General features: G+C 39.2%; 1 protein-coding gene across 1 annotated transcript in view; it reads right to left on the bottom strand.

The window, feature by feature from the left end:
• Positions 1-17512, bottom strand: part of GLB1L3 (galactosidase, beta 1-like 3) — a 78126-nt gene that overhangs the window by 17383 nt on the left and 43231 nt on the right. Inside the window, exons 9-17 of the mRNA XM_006871017.1 lie at positions 12585-12669; positions 12055-12192; positions 11379-11459; positions 10428-10534; positions 8344-8484; positions 6491-6562; positions 5567-5645; positions 4712-4799; positions 4091-4202 (exon numbers count right to left, since the gene is read on the bottom strand). Coding sequence (XP_006871079.1) covers positions 4091-4202; positions 4712-4799; positions 5567-5645; positions 6491-6562; positions 8344-8484; positions 10428-10534; positions 11379-11459; positions 12055-12192; positions 12585-12669 — 903 coding nt within the window. The remainder of the gene's footprint in view (positions 1-4090; positions 4203-4711; positions 4800-5566; positions 5646-6490; positions 6563-8343; positions 8485-10427; positions 10535-11378; positions 11460-12054; positions 12193-12584; positions 12670-17512) is intronic.

Genomic DNA, 17512 nt, shown 5'->3' with positions numbered 1-17512 from the left:
ATATATGGGGTGAGAGCTAAAAATAGAGATTCAAAATATATAAAACAAAACTGACAAAATAACAAGAAATAAATTAAGAAATACAATGAAAAATGTTCATACAACCTTCTTAATTGTAGATAAAGCAGATAAAAATATAAAACATTTGAAACAAAGGGATTAGCATTTTTAAAGTTCTCCGACAGTACAAGTAAATAGGAAACTGATAATACAATGATAACTATAAAATGCACAGATAAAAATTATATTTATCCAAATGTTTGGAAATTAGGAAATACACTTCTAAATAGCCAAAATAGGCATCACAATGGAAGTTGGGACATACTTTTAATTCACTGATGATGAAAATAAAATATATAAATGCTAGTGGGAATCAATCAATTTCATTCTTAAAAGAAAATGAAAAGCCATAATGTATAGATCATAAAATAATAAAGACTAAAAATTAGTAAGCTAAGCATCCATATCAAGAAATTATAAAAAAGAAAGCAAATAAGTCATTTTAAAATATTGAATAAAATAATAAATATAACAGCAGAGACTAAAGAATCAGAAAAGAAAAAGTAATAGAGTGGGTTTCAAAACCAAAGGATGGCTGTTGGAAAAGATTAACAAATTTAGTAATGCTCTAGAGATCGGTAAAGGGAAAAAAGAGAATGCACAATTTATAACAGAAATAGAAAAAGATCATGAATAAAGGTATTTGAAAACTTAGATGAAATGGAAAAAGCTCCAGAAAAATACATTTTATCAAAACTAACTTTCAATGAAACAGGAAATCTAAATAGTATTTGTGTACATATATTTCCTGTTTAGATTTCCTGTTTCATTAAAAGTTGTTGTTAAGTGCCTTTGAGTTGGTTCCACCCCATAGTGATCCTGTATAGGGTTTCCAAGGAGAGGCTGATGAGTTTGAATAGTTTGAATGACTGACGGATCTTGTGATTCAAACTGACCTTGCGGCCCAGTGCTTTAGCCTACAGCGCCACACCAGGACTCCCACTGAAGTTAGTTTTGACTGTAAAGGTAGAAGTTTTGTAACAAAAAGGGGGGAGTAGTTAATCTTACAGTCCAGAAACAGAGGACCCTAGAACCATCAAGGGAGAAGATCATGAGCAGAATGTGGGACCCTGTCCAGAGAAACAGCAATACCAGATATGGAGGCAGAGATGATGACATGGAGAGATAGAGCAGCTGAGGACTCTAGACTCATGGAAAGAGAAATGCTGTATGCTGGCAGCCAGGAGGCAAGCTTGCAGAATATGCCCTTTGCTTGTTTAAATGACTATGCATTCCTGAGTGTTTTTGTATAAATCCTGTCCCCACCCCCCCAAAAAAAAATAGAGGTAATAGAAGCAAATACTGTTGAATAATGATGCATGGAGGCATGGAGGGGATTGTAATCATTGCAATGAAACGAAATATGGTAGGATGAGTGTAAAACTGATGTTCTCCCATGTAAACTATCACTCAATTCACAATAAAAACTTTTTTAAAAAAAGTTAGTTTTGATAAAATGTATTTTTCTGGAACTTTTGCCATTTCATCTAAAATTTCAAATACCTCTATTCATGTTCCGTTTCTATTTCTGTTACAGCACTTTGGCATTTGCTGTGGTACAATAGGATAAGCACTAGACTGCTAAACACAAGGTTAGCAGTTCAAAACAACTAGCCATTCTTGGAAACCCCATATAGGATTGCTATGAATCAGAACTGACTCAACGGCACACAACAACAGCAACAAATCTTGAAGTCTTGGTACCAAAACCTGACAAAGATATCTAATGAACATAAAAAAAATAAAAAATAAAAAAATCTATAACTCAATTATATATGTATATAGTAGCCAAATAATGTAAGTGTTCATTAGCAGAACCATTTAGTAAATTATAATGTATTTATAAAATGGATTCCTACACAGCAGAGAAAATGAACAAATCACAGCAACTTAAATAAATGAATAAACTAATAAATAATGTTGACAAAATAAGCCACATTAAAAAACAGTGTATGCTGTATAATTCTGAATACATGAAAACTGGGAAGCACTGAAGTATTGTATTAGAAATCAATGTAGTGGTAAGTTTGGGGTATAGGGTACTGACATAACAATGATTGTAGGGATGGCACATGGCTGGGCAGTGTTTCCTTCTGCTGCACAGCAGGTCGTTATGAGTTAGAATCAACTCAAAGGTACCTAACAAAAACAACAGTCATTTCTAAACACATAATCATTTTCTCCACTCTCAGTGTGATACTGTAAATGATACTCTACAACACGGCGACCCTACATCAACAGAAAGAAACACTGGTCCTTTACTATCCTCACAATCATTGCGGTATTTGAGTTCTTTGTCCCAATCACAATGTCAGTCCATCTTGTTAAGGATCTTCTTTTTCACTGACCCTCTACTTTTCCAAACATGATGTCTTTCTCCAGGGACTGGTCCTTCCTAATAACACGTACAAAATATATTAGACAGTCTCACCATCCTTGCTTCTAAGAGCATTCTGGCTATACTTCCACCAAAACAAGTTTGTTCTGAAAGCCCATGGTATGTATATTTAATATTCTTCACCAAGACAATTCAAAGATATCAAGTTTTCTTTGGTCTTTCTTATTCAGTGTCCAGATTTTTAATACATGTGTAATGACTGAAAATCCCATGGCTTGGATTGGACACACTTTAGTGCCCAAAGTGATATCTTTGCTGCTTTTTAACTGTTTAAAAGAAAGATGCCTTTTGCAGCAGGTTTTCTCAGTGGAATATGTTGTTTAATTTCTTAACTGCTGCTTCCATGGGTATTGGTTGTAGATAGAGCAAAGCAAAATTAAATCCTTGATGATTTCAATCTCCACTCCATTTATCGTGATGCTGCTTATTGGTCCAATTGTGAAGATTTTTATTCTCTTGGAGGTGTAATCCAAACTGATCTTCATCAGTAAGTGTTTCAAGTCTTTGTTATTTTCAGAAAGCGAGTTTGTGTCATCTGCATGCCACAGGTTGCTAATGAGTCTTCCTCCAATCCTGATAACCATTCTTCTTCATATAGTCCAGATTCTCTGATCATTTGCTCAGAATACAGGTTGAATATGTATGATGAAAGGACACAAACCTGATGCACTCCTTTTCTAATTTTAAACCATTCAGTATTCCCTTGTTCTGTTTCAATGACTGACTCTTAGTGTATATACAGGTTCCACATGAGTGCAATTAAGTGTGCTAGAATTCCCATTCTTCTCAATGCTATCCACAATTTGTTATGAACCACACAATTTAATGCCTTTGCATAGTCAATAAAGCAGAAATAAACATTATTCTGGTATTCTCTGCTTTCAGCCAAGATTCATCTGACATCAATGATAGCCTTCATTTCATGTCCTCTGCTGAAATCAGCCTGGATTTCAGGCAGTTTTCTGTCTGTGTTCTGCTGCAACATCTTAGTTATCTTCAGCAAACTGTGTATGATATGTATGATACTGTTTGATAATTTCTGCAATCTAGAAATGCCTGTTGTTGTTGTTATTGTGGTTTAGTGCCATCAAGTTATTTTTGACTCATAGTAATTTTATATAGAGTTTGTTGCTGTTGTTGTTAAGTTCTGTCGAGTCAATTCCGACCCATAGCAACTCTATATAGGGTTTCGGAGGAGCAGCTGGTGAGCTTGAACCACCGACCTAACAGTTCAAATGGCTTTTCAGTCTGGCGCATTAACCCACAGCACCACACCAGGACTCCATGTAGAGTTTAGAAGGCTATAAATCTTGGCAGGAGCAGTAAACCTCATCATCCTCCCACTTAGAAACATCTGGGCAAAGTTAGATATGAAAATACAAACTGTGGGCAATGTTCAGCTCTGAGAAGTAGAGAGTTATTGAAATGAGGGAGATGCTATGCCACTTTTATCTCTTATTCTCTTTACTTTGTACGTTTTGTAGATGGAGATAGTATTAGAAAGACTGAGAAATGCTAGAAGAAGTGGTTGGAAGTGGGGAAGAATCTGTATCAGGAACATAAGCCTTTACTAAAAGGCTTGTTAAGAGTCAGTGATTGGAATAGCAAGGTAGAAGAGAGTGACTCACTTACCTCCAGTCTCAGAAAGGTGTCCTTGGGAGAAGGGCCAGCCCTCAAGGTACCAAGGTAGAAGGCAGGGCCTGAATGTCTCTCTGGAACAGGCCTCCAGGTGGCAGAGCGGAGCCTAAGGGAAGAGCCAATAGTGAGGGAGAAGAAAGCCCCTTTCCAGGTTTAGGCCCAGTACTGACACCCAAGTGTCCTTCTCAAAGACTAAGATTCTGTTTTCAGCACCACAACATAGTGTTGTTGTTGTTGTTAAAGTGCCATCGAGTCGGTTCCGACCCATAGCGACCCTGTACAGGGTTTCCGAGGGGGTAAATCCTTAAGGGAGTAGAAAGCCTCATCTTTCTCCCGCGGAGCAGTTGGTAGTTTCGAACCGCTGACCTTAAGGTTCGCAGCCCGATTCGTAACCACTACGCTACCAGAACTTCTCTAGTAGGATGAATTAAACCAGAAAAATTAAAATCAGAATTCTAGAGTTCAAGTCCTGATTCCAAAGCAACCCTATAACCTTGAACAAATCTCTTCAGGTTTCTGAATGTTGGTTTCTTTATCTGCAAAGTGAAGAGTTTGAAATAAATGATCTCGGAGTTACCTGCTTACTCTGTGTATTGGACACAGTTTCAAATATACCTCTCAAAGAAGTTCATTTTCATTTCCAGAGAATAGATAGTAAAATCTTTCAGGGGAATGTCATTAATGCCAGGAAATTCAGTTATTCCTGCAGTGGAAAGAAAGAAAAAAAATTTGAGCAAGGGCTAAATATTCTCCAGAGTTGAGAACAAATAAATACAGACATATATGCTCTTTGTGCCAAGAGCCCACCTTTAAGAACAAATACTTGTCTGACCTATTATATATGATTGAGGGTTTCTTATAGCCCCGGAAACCCTATGCAGGGGCATAATTAATTAGAACCGACTCCATGGCACACCACCACCACCACATAAATACATTTTACCAATAGAGTTCCTGTATAATAGCAGAACCTTCCTTGAAATTCCCAAGACGAGACAAGCAGCATCAAGTCAAAGAAGGGCTCCTCTTTGCAAAGAGGTCAGAGCAATATAAAAGGCAGTGGAAAGAGGGTAGCCAAAAGGGCTCTGGGAAGAAAGAAAAAGTATAATGAAGAAAAGGTTCCTAATTTTTAATGTTTAACATTAGTAATCCAAGCACCTTGAATTCTTTCTCACCCCAGAGAAAAATCTACACATTTTCTTTTAAAAAAAAGGAATAGCTTTTAAATCTGAATGATTTCTAGAAAACGTAATTGGAAAGGAAAGTCAGAAAAGGGGTTTAACAGAGAGAGTAGCACCCACATAAACTGCTTCACCTTCCTCCCTGCAGGACAGGAGTGGGGAAAGAGGTTGCATCTTTAGTTTCAGCACATTGGTATCCCATTGCCTTGGGATCCACCAGAGCCCCAGTCCCAGGGGCCAAACAATTATTAAAGAGAAGCTATGGCCTCTTCTCAGGCTCAGCACCTACCTTTTTGTTGTTCTTGGATTTTCCATGAATAACTGACTCGTCCTTGATTCTCCACCAAGATCCTCAAAAGTTGACAGCCCTGTTTGGAACAGGTCAGTTCATGGAGACTGTGGAGCCTTTCCTATAGAGCCCATTCTTTTCTCACCTCAGCTCTTGTAATGACCCCTTGGTGTTCATGCTCCATATGCAACCTTTCCCTTTTCCCTCTGCTGTCCTACTTGAAAAGATAGAGACTCGTTGGTGCCATTTATCTGAGATCCAAATTGGGGCTGGTAAGTGATTCTGGGCTATAGGAGCAAATGAATATCCAAGGAGTAAATTCCATTCACACCAAAGCTTATAGGCTGTAGTTTCTAATATATTCAGGCCTATGGGATGCAATTATACTTAAAGCCTTACACACTTCCTGATGGGAATCTAAATGAGAAATAATACAAAAGAGTTGTCGTTGTTGTTATGTGCTATGGGGTCGGATCTGACCCATAGTGACCCTGTACAGGGTTTCTGAGGCTGTAAATCTTTACTGGAGCAGAAAGCCTCATCTTTCTCCCATGGAACAGCTGGTAGTTTCGAACTGCTGACCTTGCAGTTCACAGCCTAATTCATAACCACTACGCTACCAGAGCTCAATACAAAAGAGTAGTCGTAGGGAAAGGCCGTACTCTGACTCAGGAACAGACGTATTTGTGTATGACCAGGGCCCAGACCCTTGATGTTTTTGTTGTTGTGTGCTGTCGAGTCAATTCCAACTCAGAGCAACCCTACAGGACAGAGTAGAACTACCCCTGTGGAGTTTCCTAGGCTGTAATCTTCAAGAGGGCAGATTACCAGGTTTTTTTCTTCCTTTGGGTTCAAGCCACCAAATCCACTTTCAGGTAGCAGCTGAGCACTTAACCAGAGATCCTTCAGACCTTTAATATGTACCTTGAATTTGGGAATGTTCAAGTGTTGAATATTCTCATTCATAACTCCTATAAATGTCTCATTCAAAAATACCTGCAAAAGAAGAGCTAGTGTAAAACTGAAAGGCCCTCCTGAAGAAAGGGAGAAGATGCTGGTTTAGGCAAAGGTGATTGTTATGAAGGGCCCTGGTCTTCCCAGAAGACTAGTGGCTGATGGGAAGTTGCAATAATGAAATATCATTAAAATAAGCACAATAATGGTCAACCTGACCACCTCCCATTGGACTCTCTTTAGTTCAGGAACTGAGATGAGCATCTAAGTTCAATGACTGAATCCAGTGTCAAGGAGAATAGAACAAAATAGAGAAGAAAAGTTTCACTCCAAATAGGGAAGGGTGTGACAAAGATAACTTCCGCTGCGTCTTGTGAGATGGCTAGAGTGGGTTTACACTCTGCCTCCATTCCATCCTCCTGCTGAACTTCTGTACTATATTGTAGAGGCTGAAAACACTTCTGGACTTCATATCAATATTTCAGACATGATTTCACTTAAGCCAATCAGTTTTGCATGTGTGAAATTTCAATGGCAAAGTGAGGCAGATGCTTTGCTTTATTATTTCCTTTTATTGGCAAGTGTGATCATTGATGAGTAGGTTGCCTGCAACTACAATGACCAACCAGCAGCTTCATGGGTATAGAATGCCTGTAGCTATGTAGCCCCAAATGGCATTAATTTTTCCTCCTACATTCCAAGCTCTTGTCATCAACTTTTTTCAGGCCCGAGAGTCAGCCATGCTCTCTTCTTTACCAGGTCTTCAAACACAATATTCATTTATTCACTCTGCTGGGAACATTCTACAACTCTTTCTTCACCTCACTAACTCTGGCTGATCATCAAGAGCATGTACTCCAGAAACCAATGTTGACCTCCCAAGTCTAAACAAGGAGCTCATCTAAGAACCCCATAGTTGCCTAGTCTTTCTCATCATAAAACTTGTCAGATTGACATTGCCAATATTGGTACAGTTTCTCTATTAGACTTTTCCTAGTGCTATTGTAACAGAAATACCACATATAGGTGGCTTTAGGGAACAGAAATATGTTTTCTCACAGTTCTGGGGGCTACTGCCAATATTAGAATCTTGGGCATGTTTATGCATTTCTTAAAAGTAATTGTAGGCATCCTCTGGTTTCTTGGCTTGTAGACAATCCTCATATATTGCATCTCCCATCCCACCTCTACCACTATGTGTGTCTATGTTTGTGAGTGTGTCTATGCTGTTCTTTATCAAACCAAGAAGTGATTTGGCTTAGGATCCACCCTGTACTTCAACTGATTGCACTATATTAGATTGCATTATGGTAAGTGATTGTATTATATTGCATTAGATATAAAGTCATTACATTGCATCTACAAGTATAGATAGGGGTAAGATTCCATCACATATTTTGGGTGAACATAATTTAATCCACAATACTTTAAGTTGTGATAAAGCAGAAAGTAAGTCTATTTGGTTTAACTTTGTATTCCCAATTTCCAGAACACATTGTGGTTTTTGAGTGGCATCAAGTCCATTCTGACTCCTAGTGACCCCATGTGACTGTAGAAATGCCTCGTGAGGTTTCCTAGGCCATAATCTTTATGGCAGCAGATCGCCAGGTCTTTCTCCTGAGGAACCACTGGGGAGGTTTGATCTATTAAACTTTCAGGTAGCAGCCAAGCACTTGACCATTGGGCCACAGAGGCTTCTTGTCCAGCACACAGTTGCTTAAAAACACTGTAAAATAATAAAGTTGACTTGTGATTACCCTCCCCAATAGCAGAGGTAAGCTAAAAGTTGTGATTACCATCATGAGCAACCTGCTGACTCCTACCTGTGCCGCATCTTGAGCATGCACTTTCAGATAACCTCCAGAGCATATAGAAGTCTCATAGAGTACAAATCCATAGGACTGACCACTTCCGTGGTTTATAGGAAGATTCTCCATGTTGATTGTAACATTAGATTTCACCGGCTGTGGCAGAAACAGGCAAAAGAGGAGCCAGGGTGATGAGAAATCAGGAACCATCTTTCTAATACCCTTGTTACTTTTTGTGCTACCTAGTGATCCAGTGGTAAAATAAAGGATCAACAGAAAAGAGGAAGACCCCTGATGAGATGGATTGGCACTGTGGGAGCAGCAATGGGCTCAAGCATAACAATTGTGAAGACAATGCAGGAACTGGGCATTGTTTTGTTCCATTGTGCACAGAGTTGATATGAGTTGGAGCCCAACTCAACAGCACCTAAAAACAACAAGTGATCCCCAAGGGTTCTTTGAATGAGCACTACTAAATAAAACCACTATGTAATGGTGAGGAGATGGTGAAGGGGCAACAATTGCTTTAGTCAACAGAAATGATTAACAGACTAAATAAATTGTGTTCTAAGATAATTGAAGTCTGTTGTTGTTGTTAAGTGCCACTGAATCAGTTTCCATGTATAGCAATCCTATATGGGGTTTCCAGGGAGCAGGTGGTGAGTTTGAACCCTGACCTTGTGGTCCTACAGCAGCACACCAGGACTCCCACTGAAGTCTAGTTAAGAATTATTCACTAATCAAACATTTATTTTTTGTTTTTGTTATATGCCATCTAGTCAGTTCTGACTCATAGCAGTCCTGTATAGGGTTTCTGAGGCTGTAAATCTTTATGGGAACAGAAAACCTCATCTTTCTCCTGAGGGGTGGCTGATCAGTATTTTATCACACTTAACCCGCTATATCACCAGGGCTCTATTTAGTATTTATAATATCAGTCTCTATTTTTTTTATATTGTTGTTACTGTTTTTAAGTGCCGTCGAGTTGGTTCCAACTCATAGTGACCCTACATAGGGTTTCCAAGGAGTGGCTGATGAGTTTGAACCACCAATTTTGCAGTTCAAACCAATGTGGCTGTCCAGTGCTTATCCTACAGCACCACAACAGGACTCCATTGTTTTTCCTATTGTTGTTGTTGTTGTTAAGTGCCGTCGAGTCGGTTCCGACCCATAGCGACCCTGTACAGGGTTTCCGAGGGTGTAAATCCTTACGGGAGTAGAAAGCCTCATCTTTCTCCCGCGGAGTGGCTGGTAGTTTCGAACCGCTGACCTTAAGGTTCGCAGCCCGATTCGTAACCACTACGCTACCAGAGCTCCTTTAGGCACCTTAAAACTCTTCCACCCTCCATCCATTAACAAGTTCTTAAACAGCTTCTACATTTTAAGTATCTTTGAGAACAACGCCCCCACTTCTCAGTTCCAAATTCATAGTTATCTAGTGCTGTCATAACAAAAATGCACAGCTTTCACAGATTTAACCTCTCCACAGCTTGGGAGGCTGTAAGTCCAAATTCAGGGCTTTCTATTTGTTAGTTCTAGAGGAAGGTCGATGTCTCTTCAGAGCTTCCGCTCCTAAACAATGTTCATGTCGTTGGCAGCTCTCTTCCCTCTTCTTATAGAGCAGAGATAAAACTAAGGTAAATAAAAAAGTTATATTTTGCAAACCAATTTCACCTTTTCTTCAAAATATACAGGTAGTCTCATTTTAAAGGGAAAGCAGAGGCCTACAGAAGTTCAGTAAGCTGGTCTAATCGATGGTGAAGCAAAGACAGAAATCAACTCTCATGGGTTCCTAGTTCAGTAATTTTTCTCATATTCACTCCATCAGAAGGGAAGCTTCAATTTCTCTGATCTGGGAAACAGGGTTTTTTAATATTCTGCTACCTCTACTTATTCTTGAAGTTCAGACTCCTTTACAGTCCATTTTGAAGGAGTTCATGGCTCTTACCCCATGGTTCTAAATTTGCACAAAATGTAGAGGATTAGTTCTCATAGTCTCCAATTAAAAGCTCCTTGAGGGAAATTCTACTCTGTGACCCAAGGCCTTCTCCCCCATCTCTCCAATGGCCACCCATATCCCAGTGTCAGATAGCACTAACCTCATTCAAGTATTCCAGAACATCCCACAGTGGCAAATAGAATGAAGGTTTCACATCAGGATACACAGCCTTGGGGACAAGGTCAGGTAAGGGAGGCAGGGGAGTTGCTGCAATAAAAATGGGCCAGAGGACCTCAAATAACCACTAGCTTCTTTTAAGCCTACCCATCTCTATAATTAATACTTGTATCTCATAGCCAAGAAGAGAAATGGGTCCTAATAATAGGGCACGGGCACGTCTCTCCTAGTGTAATAATAATCAGGCCATGACTAAATTGGAGTTTTTGCTGATAGAAAAGGAAACCTCTAAGAGATAGCACTTAACAACAGCAAGTTATATTGGTCTTACTTTTAGACTGAGGGCTCTTACGGAGAAAGAACTCTACCTTAGCATTTTTGACAATACCAGTGTAAACCAATTTTTAGCACATTGTTGTTGTTGAGTGCCATTAAGTGTATAGGGTCTTCTAGGAGTGGCTGGTAAGCTTGAACTGCCAACCTTGCTGTTCAAACCAGTTTTGAAGTCCAGCATATTAACCTACAGCACCACGCCGGGACTCCCCTCCAGCTCATAGTAGATGACTAATTAACTTTATTTAAATAAGTAAAAGTAAGTACAGCAAGTTTTATTATCTATACCCTAAGCTTACTATATCATACATTATAGTAAAAGCTTAATAAATAACAATTTAATCTTCATAGTCATCACAGAAAATAGAATCATTACCTTCATGTTTCAGTGAAGAAACTGAGGCTTAAAGCGCTTAAAATACTTCAGCAAGTTACACAGTTTTTAGGTAAGAAAACCAGGATTTGACTTTAAGTTTTCCTTTGCTCTGAAGCACTTCATTAAACTGTTCTTCCCAGGGAAATCTTCCCCTTTCCTTACCCCTTCATAGAATACAGACATTTCATAAGGACCTTTCCTCAAATTTAAATGACTGTTAAGTACCTAAGATAGATCCGAGGAGTTCTCGAAGCTTGTAATATTTTTCCGTGTAATCACCTGCCTCTGTCAGCACAGCATCATAGTCTACAAGACACCAGGGACACATCATCAACCATTCAGTCCTGCCTAACAGTCCCTGCTTCAACAGAGAGTCATGGGAGAATCAAGAATTGACAGTGGGCTCATAACCACAACATCTTGGAGACAGAGAGCAAGCCAGAAGGAAGATATTACTTTCCTACCTCCTGAGAACTTTCCATACCAGGCTGGGGTATATTGCAAGCCTGGGAATCCTTTCTACAATTTTCACTGGGAATTCGAGGTTGCTGTATACTGGGGTTGTCTCTCTGTCTCAATTTCTATCCATACTCTTATCTTTCTCCCATCTGGTTTGCCTAGCTATGCCTGCCTGTGTCTGCACAGCAATCACCATTCACATCTACTAGAAAGCACAGAATGATTGACTCCAATCTGGTGCACAAATGAGTAGCACAGAGCTGCAAGGCCTCAGTCTGTCCCATCTACTACAAATGATAGTCAATTAGAACATTATTGAAATGACAAAAGAAAGGAATGTAGATATAAAAACCCTTAACACCCCATTATCCTCTATAAAGTACAAGTGCTATTCATGTTGTGGAGGTGACTACACCCATGTTGGGAGTTGGGAAACACTTGCCATAGCTTGTTACAACAGCTCTGTGCTCCCCAAAATTTATGGCTCCGTTTATGAAACCGAAGTTGGTTCCACCATGAAACATATACACATTGAAGGAGATCTTGGCTTTGATAAATTCAAGTACAGTATTTTCAATCTCTGTGGTGGGAAAAAATAAGAATACAGACAAAATGATAAATTGAGAAGACAGAAGTCTCTGGTGAACTCGTACCACTCTCAGCCCCACCCCCGAGGCAACTTAATTCATTGTTATTCAACCTCCATTAAAATCCCCACCAGAAAAATGAGTGGGATTGGCCAGAACCAATCAAGTCCTGTCAACACAAAAGGCCATTTCTAAAAATTATTTTTCCCACAATATTGATACAATTTGACTACCAAACTAAATCTATTTAATACCTTAAGAGTACTTATGCCACCAAAACATACAATTTTCATTACATTTTTGAAACTGCACAAATAATTAGTATGTCCTCTTTACAACATTTTAGGATAATGTATCAGGGCCATCTCTAAGGACTATCACTTACCCTTTGCATCTGTAACCATGTGATGATTTCCCCAGGTGTCGAACCATCCAACCCAGAATTCCATAATCATTATGGGCTTTTTTCTCTAGAAACAAACCAAATCAAATATTTAGTTTAGACAGTCAGATGAGAAACACAAAGAAAAACCAGAAAACTGAATCCAACAAACGAGAACTTGAGAAATTCGTGCTTTTCACCTCTGTCCCAACTCAGTATTTTCCTTTTTGATACAAAATTTTTTACTTTGCCTTCCTCTCACTCATTATTTCTTCCCTCCACCCTTCCCAACTGCCTATGGCCTTAGGTTTCTTCCAGCTTTATTTTCTTCCCTGCTAACCCTAGAAAAAGCCATCAGTAGTTTCAACAGAAGGCTAATGTTGGAAAAGTTGGTTTTGGGTGCACAGAACCTGACAGCACTTCTTCCTGTAAAAGCCAAGGCTCACATATCACATTACCTAAGGGCAAAGCTGGAACTCAGATCCAGACCTGAGCTTAACCTATTAACCACTAAGTTATATTTGTACACAGTTCATTTTCTCTATACCTTGATTTAATTTTAGTCTAACTTATTTGTGTTGGCGTGTCCATTGTAATTATATCTCTATTAATTTCTTTTTTATTTCTAGCAGTTCTTGTTTTCATATTTTTGTTAAACAAATTGGTACATAGTAATTCATAAATGCTATGTTTTAATGGATTATGCTTTTTGTTTATATAAAATAATTATCATGTTAAAATCCCTAATATGTATTGAGGCATCTCTGGATGGCACAAATAGTTAAGTGCTTGATTATTACTTCCCACCCAGAAGACAGGCCAGGCAGTCTGCTTCTGAAAGATCACCTTGAAAACCCAATGGGAGTTCTAGTCTGCACACATAGGTTGCAGAATTTACTCAATAGCTACTAACAATAGCAACGGTAATACTTATTGAATTATTACTATGTACTAGGACACTATTCTAAGTACTTTAGTTCATTTGTTCTGTGTAACAGACTGCATAAGATAGGTACCATCTGCCCCCATTTTACTAATGAAGAAACTGAATTTAGGTAACTTATCCAAGTTTGCAAAGCTAAGAAAAACTAGAACTGGGATTTGAACCCTGTCAGTTTAGCTCCAAAATCCACAATCTTAACCATTACACTATTTTGCTCAGTTGGAAATGATTTATTAACTAAAACTAAAAGCATACCAAAGCAATTTCTCAAATGTCTGAACTCATGCTTGCCTAAAAACAAACCTTTTTGTTTAAGATTCGCATTAGAGGAATCGACTCCATGGCAATGGGTAAGCTGTCGGGAAAAGAGCCTTAGTAGCACAGCTGCTACCAATCACAACAGAGTCATAGCATCCTATCAGCATCTCCCCTGACCTTCTCTTACCCAAACAATCAGAAGAAGAGAAAATACACACAATCTGCAAGGTCTCAGCTGCTCATTGAAAAGTAGGCAGTTCAAACCCACCAGCTTCTCTATCAGAGACAAGACCTGGTGATCTGCTTCAATAAAGATTACAATCAAGGAAACGCTATGGAGCTGTTGTACTTTGCTATATAGGCTTGCCTGTGAGTCTAGTGCCCACAACAACAAACTGTCAAACTTTCAGCCTGATAAATGCATTCACTTCCAGCCTAGCATTTTCAAGGGTGCTACATAATATAGCTCCGGTAGCGTAGTGGTTACGAATCAGGCTGTGAACAGTAAGGTCAGCAGTTCAAAACTACCAGCTGCTCCGTGGGAGAAAGATGAGGCATTCTGCTCCCATAAAGATTTACAGCCTCGGAAAACCTGTACAGGGTCGCTAAGGGTCGGAACTGACTCGACGACACACAACAACAAGGAGCTCTGGTAACGTTGTTGTTGTTGTTGTTGTGAAGTGGTAACGTAGTGGTTACGAATTGGGCTGCTAACCTCAAGGTCGGCAGTTCAAAACTACCAGCTGCTCCAGATGAGGCTTTCTGCTCCCGTAAAGATTTATAGCCTCGGAAACCCTGTTCAGGGTCGCTATGGGTCGGAACCGACTCCACGGCACTTAACAACAACGACAACATAATGTAAATTCCTTTTTGCAAAGGTGACATCTTCTCCCGGTAAGTCTAGCTTTTGTTGTGGCATGTATATTAGGATGTACAATGATGGCTAAGCTTCTCTGTAGTAATGACATTTGTTAGAATCCTTAGCCACACTCCCGGAGCCCTACAGTATCCTGTGTAGTCCACAGTGATGGCACTCACCCTGAAAACTGTCGCCCTAGGATCCCCTGGGTACACACAATATTTTCTGTATCTCATGCAGTGTTGCTTTATACCCTTACTTTCTGAACCTTTCAAATAATTCCATAGACTAAATGGGAAAAAAATGTCCTCAGTCCTTATATATCTGAAAATGTATTCCTCTGTGATGACATAAACTACTTAATATGGTCTTCATTGTTGTTGTTGTTAAGTGTTCTCAAGTCAGTTCCAACTCATAGCAACCCTGATAGGTTTTCTGAGGCTGTAAATCTTTGTGGGAGCAGAAAGTCTCATTTTTCTCCCTTGAACAGCTTGTGGACTTGAACTACCAACCTTGTGGTACACAGTCCAGTGCTTATTTTACAGACCCACATGCTCCCACCAAGTGACTGGCTAGGACCTTGCAGATTGTGTATAATTTCTCTTTTCCTGATGGTCTGGGTCAGAAAAGGAGGGGCAAGACGTTGATAGGATTGTTTTACGTTCTGACAGAGCCTCAATCTAGTGCTTCTGCTAGGCATAGCTTAATTATATTCTCAATGGCAGCTTTTACTAAATAAATATTGCTCTTGATTTTCCACATATATTTAAGAAGGACTAATTTCTGTTTTTTAAAAGGTATTGTACTATAAGTGCCCTTGATTTTCTTGTCTTGGAAATCCTCAAAGTCAAAATAAGTAATGAGAATGGAAACACAAAAATTATTGTGCATAAGAGACATCTGAAACTTAAAAATATAAAGTAAGAGGAAAGTACCCAAATCACTGAAGATCTAGCAGGGATGCAAAAAACTGCAGAGAGAGGAAGTCTTTCACTGAAGATTTTAAGAATACAGAACAAATTTTTCCCAGAAAGTTTTCCCTATAGTGTCACATCATCTCCAACAATGTCTTATTTGTCCCAGACAGGGAGAAACCAATAGTTGCATCTAAATATTATCAATAATATGATTGGTGTTGTTATTTTGAACCAATTATGAATGTGTTGTGTAATGAACTAATTAATAATTAAGTGAATATTAGTAGCAACTAAGATTTCCAGAATCATCAGGGGAAAAAGTGTAAATAAAAGAAATTAAGCATAAACTCAATCATTTTAAATTTGCATTCAAAATATCAATTTTAAATTTGCATTCAAAATACATATATATATATAGATATATATATTTAACAAAACAACATATAGATATATAAATATATATGCTGTTGTTAAATACCATCAAGTCAGTTCTGACTCATAGTGACTCTGCATAGGGTTTTCGAGAAGCATCTGGTGAGTTTGAATCACCAACCTTGCAATTCAAACCTATCTCACTGTCCAATGCTTATCCTACAGTGCCAGACCAGGACTCCATGTATGCCACATAAATACAGTATAAATATATATGTATATAATTCACATAAATACAGTATATATATATGGAGTCCTGGTGTGGCGCTGTGGGTTAATGCGCCAGACTGCAAAGCCATTTTAACTACAAGGCCAGTAGTTCAAGCTCACCAGCTGCTCTTCAGAAACCCTATACAGGGTCACTATGGGTCAGAATCAACTTGATAGCACTTAACAACAACATATATATATATATATATATATATATATATATATGTTTATACTGTGTATAGACAAAATAGGAGTCCTGGTGTGGCACTAAAGGATAAGCACTGGCCTGCTGACCATAAGGTCAGTGATTCAAACCCACCAGCCACTCCTCAGAAATCCTACAAGTGTAACATCAAGACAGAACTGACTCAATGGCACTTAGCAACAACATAGACAAGATATGCCTCAAACTTCCAATTAGCCATAAGACAACACATACACCTATTGGTATGAATCATTCTATATAAGGTACTATGTTCATGTCATCAAGCTGGACACACAAGACACTTACACAGTATTGGCAAAGTGAGAACCATTATTATTATTTCTAAAAAACAAACAAGTAAAAAAATAGAATCCTCAAAGGGAGCATGCTTACCCTTTCCCAGATTACTCTTATCTGTTTTGTCTGGAGTCCTGGTGTGGCACTGCAGAATACTGCACTGGACTGCAAGTTCAGTTTGAACTGCAAGGTAGGCAGTTCAAACCCACCAGCCACTCCTTGGAAACACTATACAGTGTCTCTATGAGTTGATCCAACTCAACAGCACTTAACAACAACCTTCCTGTGGGTAGGTACACAGTGATTCAGGTCAGATGTCAGATGCTATCTTCTAGTCACTACAGCCTCTGGTGATCCACCAAAATGCTTAGGAGGCCTGCATGATTCCCAGTGTTTGTGTTTTGTTGCTGGGCCTTGCTGGCCTTTACTACCAGCTCCTATTATGCTACCATGGGGCAGGGGGAAAGGGGAAAGGAGGGAAGGTGTGCAACAACTGCATTGGGCACACTCAAGCCTCCCTTGCACAAGCAAGTATTACTTTTAGCTCCACTGACAAGGCTCTTCCCAGAGGTATCCAGCTCTGTTGTTGCTGTTAGGTGCCATTGAGTAGGTACCAACTCATAGCCACCTTATACACAGCAGAACGAAACACTGCTCGATCCTGGGGCAACCTCACTACTGTTGCCATGCTTGAGTCCATCGATGTTGACACTTGGCCAATCCATCTCGTTGGGGTCTTCCTCTTTTTCTCTGACCCTCCACCTTACCAAACATGATATCCTTCTCCAGCGACTGGTCCCACCTGACAAT

Source organism: Chrysochloris asiatica, unplaced genomic scaffold (assembly GCF_000296735.1).
Source record: "Chrysochloris asiatica unplaced genomic scaffold, ChrAsi1.0 scaffold00158, whole genome shotgun sequence".
NCBI lineage: Eukaryota > Metazoa > Chordata > Mammalia > Afrosoricida > Chrysochloridae > Chrysochloris > Chrysochloris asiatica.
Note: the sequence above shows the minus strand (reverse complement) of the source record. Positions and strands in the feature narration are given on the sequence as shown.